The 6,000-nt window shown below is 40.1% G+C and overlaps 1 protein-coding gene across 1 annotated transcript in view; it reads left to right on the forward strand.

Moving 5' to 3' along the window:
• The window catches only part of LOC130482339 (uncharacterized), a 53,779-nt gene extending 49,458 nt beyond the window's left edge, over positions 1–4,321 (forward strand). Inside the window, exons 19-20 of the mRNA XM_056855051.1 lie at positions 2,484–2,574; positions 4,194–4,321. Coding sequence (XP_056711029.1) covers positions 2,484–2,574; positions 4,194–4,268 — 166 coding nt within the window. The 3' untranslated portion in view covers positions 4,269–4,321. The remainder of the gene's footprint in view (positions 1–2,483; positions 2,575–4,193) is intronic.
• The last annotated feature ends 1,679 nt before the right edge of the window (positions 4,322–6,000 follow it).

Below are 6,000 nucleotides of genomic sequence, written 5' to 3' on the forward strand. Positions count from 1 at the left end.
TTCCTCTGCTCACCTCCAGTGCTGCCATCTGGGTGCTGGTGAGCAGTGATGACTCCTGCCCCCTGCCTCCAGGGTTGCCAGGTCAAAGGGGCAGTGATGACTCCCACACCCCCTTGCCCACCTCCAGCATTGCCAGTTCTGTGTGGAGGGGATCAGTGACTCCCCACACCCTCTCGTCTGCCTCCAGCATTGCCAGCCAAGCATCTACACTGGCTGTAAATGCAGGCAGGTGGAGCAGCAGCAGCTGGGGCAGACAGTTAGCCAGCGTGGTGTAGTGGTTAAGAACGGTAGTTTGGAGCGGTGGAGTCTGATCTGGAGAACCGGGTTTGATTCCCCACTCCTCCACATGAGCGGTGGAGGCTAATCTGGTGAACTGGATTTGTTTCCCCACTCCACACAAAGCCAGCTGGGTGACCTTGGGCTAGTCACACTCTCTCAGCCTCACCTACCTTACAAGGTGTCTGTTGTGGGGAAGGGAAGGTGATTGTAAGCCGGTTTGATTCTCCCTTAAGTGGCAGAGAAAGTCGGCATATAAAAACCAACTCTGCTTCTGCTTCTTCTACTGCTTCTGCTTCTTCTTGGCTCTTCCTTTTGTGCCAGCCTATGGCAGGAACCCTGCCGGAGCTGAAAGCAGTTCTGGGCATATGCCTGGACTGCCCTTAAAAAGCCAGGAGGTGGTGAGGAAGGAGGGAAGCAGAGAAGGGGATTCCAAGTGGGAGCGAGGGCATCAAAGACAGAGCTTTTTCTTTTCTTCATGCCAACTCCCGGGCGGGGAGAGCCACAGTACCAGCGGGCTTACAGAAGTGAGGCGCTCCTTCGGGCGACAGAGATTTGTTGTTTGCAGTTGCACAGACAACACTCCTCCACTTGGATGGTATTCAAACTCTAGATGCACGTGGTGACTACACCTTTATTTCTCAAAATGGATGTCGTTTAATTGGTTTTTTTAGTCTCTTAATTTAGTCTCAGCAGTTAGGAAATTATGAGTTGAGCCTTTTTTTAATAAGTGATCATCTACCACTTATTTTGACATTATCAACTAATCCCCAGAGAACAAGTCCCATGATTAAGTCATGTAGCAGTTTTCACTTTGGTAACCTGTAAACAACAATGTTCAGTGCTTCTCATCTTCAAAATGTTCTTCATTCCAAGCCTTCTGCATGTTAAAAAGAAATACAAGTACTATCAGTATGAGTTTTAGCTGTGAAGATACATTTTGCCTCTCAGTGGTATCTATCACTGAGCAAATGTAATTGCTACAACTAAAGCACTGAACTTGTCCTTCCTACTTTAAAATATTTGCTGCTTCAGGTTTTAAATGAATGCTCATGGATTAAAGCTTTTGAATAAACTGATTTATTTAATTAATCATATCCTAGGAGTTTGGGTTGGTGTGTTTTAATGATGTATTTATGTAATATGAACTGGGTGAAAAACAACAAGAGAGAAGAAAGGACACTTTTGTGGGTAGCCTTTGGGAATTAGAAGGAATTATACTCACATGTTTAAGATCTGGTGGCTTTTTACTGGACTATGACAAACTCTCCTTAAGGTCAAGGCAAAACTTTTAAGTACATATTTAACCCTTTCTCTGAAATTAATGGGTCAAAAGGGTTTAATTTCGGCCAGATCATTCCCTTCAATTAATTATTTTGCCTTCGCTTTAAGAACAATACATAGCTTTTTATTAAGCAAAAATTGTGATCAGTGGTTGAAGGACTGAGAAGCAGTAGTTGTCTTTTACTCCTATTGTCTTTACCTGTACCATGCCATATTCCAGTGGTATTGATTCAGATTAAGTGGGCTAAAACATTGGCAGTACAATCCCAAATAGAGTTTATGATAGTGGGTTTAGAACAGTTTAACACAGTTTAGAATTGTACTGTTAGTATCCATTGTTGTGCAGTTAGCTGAAACAGGTTTTCATTAAGATATTAATAAACTCCCAAATATGAATTGTTGACATGGCTTTATTAACATACTTTTGGAAACAACATATACAAATGATTGATAGTAAACAGAAGGTAACTTCATTTTCATCCAAATTATAACGTTCATTAATTGTAGATGCTGGATATTATATGAAATATTGGCTAGCGAACATTAATTACTTGCCAATGAATTTTAGAAATTTGAATATTGAATGTTAGGTATGTTTTCACTGGAAATTACTTCACCTACTGTGATTTCTGTAGTGTTCTGATTTTATGGATATGGTTATTATTACATTAAAGGACACAGACTTTCATTATAAAAATATACACATTAAGAGAATCTCAGTTAAATGTATACTGTTTCCTTTATGATTGATATTTGTTCTTTAAGTCTAGTTTTGTTTTCCTGAATAAATCCAAGTATAATTTTATGGTAACCTGTAGTACAGTTTTGAAATTAATGGAATTTCACATTGATTTCAAAGTTTCACTAAAGGTAAAATGGAATTTTACATCAGTGAAATAAACATTGAAATTTTATCTTTACAGGTATGAGTTACCTGGAATACATGGATTAAACTTCGTTCTGAAAAATTCACTTGGTGGTGGGGGTATAGCATCTCTGAGAAGTGACCCACAGGTAGGTTATTCAATTGCTTTCCCCCCTATTATATCATTCTTTTTAACAAACAGTAGTAGAGTTCACCAGTCATATCTGCCAAAATATTAATCCCATAGTGGCAAAGAATCTTGAGGCACCAATGCCACCACATTAATTTCAGCTCCAGATGTTACCCTGTACTTCATGCTTCCAGGTAGTTCACACAACAGCATGTTCTTTTCAGGATTCCAATAGAATCAACAAAAGCCATGCACACTACTGCATAGGTTTATGAATTAAGATGCTTTAGTAAGTACAACAGTGCAGTAGTGTGTGTGTGTGTGTGTAAAGAAAGGGCCCTCAAGTCGCAGCCTACTTATGGCGACCCCTTTTGGGGGGTTTTCATGACAAGAGACTAACAGAGGTGGTTTGCCAGTGCCTTCCTCTGCACAGCAACCCTGGTATTCCTCGGTGGTCACCCATCCAAATACTAACCAGGGCTGACCCTGCTTCGCTTCTGAGATCTGACGAGATCAGGCTAGCCTGGGCCATCCAGGTCAGGGCGCAGTAGTATAACAATAGAAAATAATCAAGTAAACTCATAGGAACACATATTTCCTCCCTTACTATGATTCATATTGTACTTCTGAGAGTCTACATAGTGGCCAGCTGTTCAACAGAGCGAAAAATTATGCTGGGTCTTCTGAGTGGTGGCAAGGAGGAAGCAGACAACCATAGTTATGCCTAGCTTTAATCCTGCTGAATTGAAAAGTGTAGAAACAAATGACCACAGATAGTACCTGCATTCTTTAGAAGATAATTTTCTCTCAGAGTTTCTCCTACCTTGGCATACTCTGAGCTTCAATTGGCCAGATGTCCAAATGTAAAGGGAAATGTTTCTCTGGCTTTAAGTGAGAATGTCAAAAGGTCAATTGCACCATCTTCTTGAAATAGGCTCTTTTGCATGCAATCTGGTCCCATCTGTTCAAAACAAGCTAACTTTCATGTAAATGTGAAGAGACAGAGCTTAAAAACAAGATGTAGGGATTCCTGACTACATCTGTACCTTCCTCTCCCTGACAATCTGTGCATGTTTCATCAAGCAAGCAGTTTCTATTACACTTTCTATTGTAATCATTAATTTGCATAAGTTCTGCCCAGCTCACTCAGTAATTTATATAGAAGTAAATCCTCACTGACACTTTGGCCAGTTTGATCACAAAGTCAGTTGACCCTCTTGTTCCCAGATAGTGCTCCAAGTTTTCAGGCAGTTCATAAAGAGGCAATCCCAGAATGAACTTGTGAACTTTGTCCAGAAGTTAACAAACATTTTCTCAGCCTGTAGGCCTTCTTTGCAGCTGGAAGCTTTCCATCTCAAAATATGGCATTAAAGTAACTAAATGAAAATGCGCAATGAGAGTAAAGACTAGCCTTTGAGTCAGAAATGGCCTCAACACAGTGTAGGATGTAACTGCTCAAAGCAGGGAAGCGGGGGATGTGGAGGCAGAAACTTGTGTATGTGGATCTATGTGTCCACTTGTTGGTGATGGTGCAAATTTATTCTGGGAGAGGTATGTGGTGAGGGGAGCAAATTGAATACGAGGTGACATTTGTTGTTTTAAGCAATGCATATGTATTTTATGTATTTTTTTTAACAGGGCAAAGCATTTGGACAGATGCTGTTGGACTTCCAGATAAAAAATGTTCCAAATTTAAAGTCTTTGATAGAATAACAGCGTTGGCCTCTTTCAGTTTTGAAACCGTGTTAAGCAAATATTGGTTTAAAATAATTTATTGAGTCAGACTGAAGAAGCTACTAAAATGGCACTTATCATGCAAAGGCTTAACTGGCTTGTAATGCAAAGATAAGACAATGTTCTGAGTAATGCCAGATTTTTATTTTTATTTTTTGTAAGTGACTGGTATTTCCTGTCTAATGCATTGGAGTTAGAGTCTGTTTATTTCCTGTGAAAAAGTAATTAAGCAATAAATAACAGATTATCATCATTCTAAACAATAATCACGGTTCCCAAATAAAAGCTGCCTTTCCTTCTGCACTGCTTTCTGGTATGGTAGTAAGTCTAATGTGACAATGTATAAATTGACAATATAGAATATTTCTCCGTTAGAGCATCTCAGTTTGCAAACAGTCTATCATGGTATCCAAGAGCTGTTATAACCTCTACCTGTTGTAGCTCTGTGACACTAGTAATCCAAAGGTTACTGTCTTCTAATTTGCTCTCCCACTTCTGAGAATATTCCACAGCAGACAAAAGACTGCATGTTTTGTTCCTATAGTTTTCCATAGTATTAAAGCTTATATGCTGGATCAGCTCTGATGAAACTGGAGATTTACTACTATATGTATTGTTTTAAATTTTGTTTCTATAACGTATGTGTTATTCTAGTGCTACTTCAGATTTTCACATCTGTGTCCCCAAATAACCTTTTGGGTCTAACGTGAGATATGTATTAAGTAAAGGTACTTCATAATAATTGTTGGATTATATATAGCAAGTGAAAAATCATTCTGTGGTACTCTGTTTTGCACTACTCCTAGAATAAAAGATGCCCCGTGGCCAAAGTGGTAAGCTGCAGTACTGCAGTCCAAGCTCTGCTCACGAGCTGGGTTTGATCCCTATGGAAGTTGATTTCAGATAGCTGGCTCAAGGTTGACACATCCTTCCATTCTTCCGAGGTCGGTAAAATGAGTACCCAGCTTTCTGGGGGTAAAGGGAAAATGACTGGGGAAGGCACTGGCAAACCACCCCGTAAAACAGTCTGCCTCGTAAACGTCACCCCATGGGTCAGAAATGACCTGGTGCTTGCACAGGGGACCTTTACCTTTACCTTTTTTTTTAGAATAAAAGAAATCCAAGAACCTCCAATGTGCATTGGTAGAGGGAGTTCAGGGCTTAAAATGAAGTCAAGGAGAACAACAAGGACAAAGGTGGAAGATGAGACCATATGGGTATCTCTTGAATTCTTGTGCTAGCAATTTCTATCGGACAGTAAAGCCTCGTTCATGTCTATATGCATGAGGTAAGGCAGAGGCCCCATGCACAATGACTGGGATATTTTACGCATTTCAAGGAGCGAACTATGCACTCCTTGCATATTTGTTTGAAATGCAGGTGCAATCAGTGCCTTAACTTTCACAGTTTCTGAAAACTATGCAGCTTCAGAAAGAGGATGGGTAGGTGGGTGAGGCACTTTTGAGACCCGCTAGTGGAAACAGCAGCATGGTTCAGGGGGGAAGAGCTAACAAACATGAAGATCAAAATTGATGGCACAGTAAGTGAAGGTTTTGCCCCTGGATTAGCATATACGAAAAGATACCTTGACAAGTTTCATATGGGAAGATAGAGGATGGGCAGTTGGGATTGCCTTCTTCACTTTTAAAAGCTTCACTGTTTATTTTCTTTACTCTCTGCATGCTATAATCATATCCCATGAGGCAGCAAT

Source organism: Euleptes europaea, chromosome 9, assembly GCF_029931775.1.
Source record: "Euleptes europaea isolate rEulEur1 chromosome 9, rEulEur1.hap1, whole genome shotgun sequence".
Lineage (NCBI taxonomy): Eukaryota > Metazoa > Chordata > Lepidosauria > Squamata > Sphaerodactylidae > Euleptes > Euleptes europaea.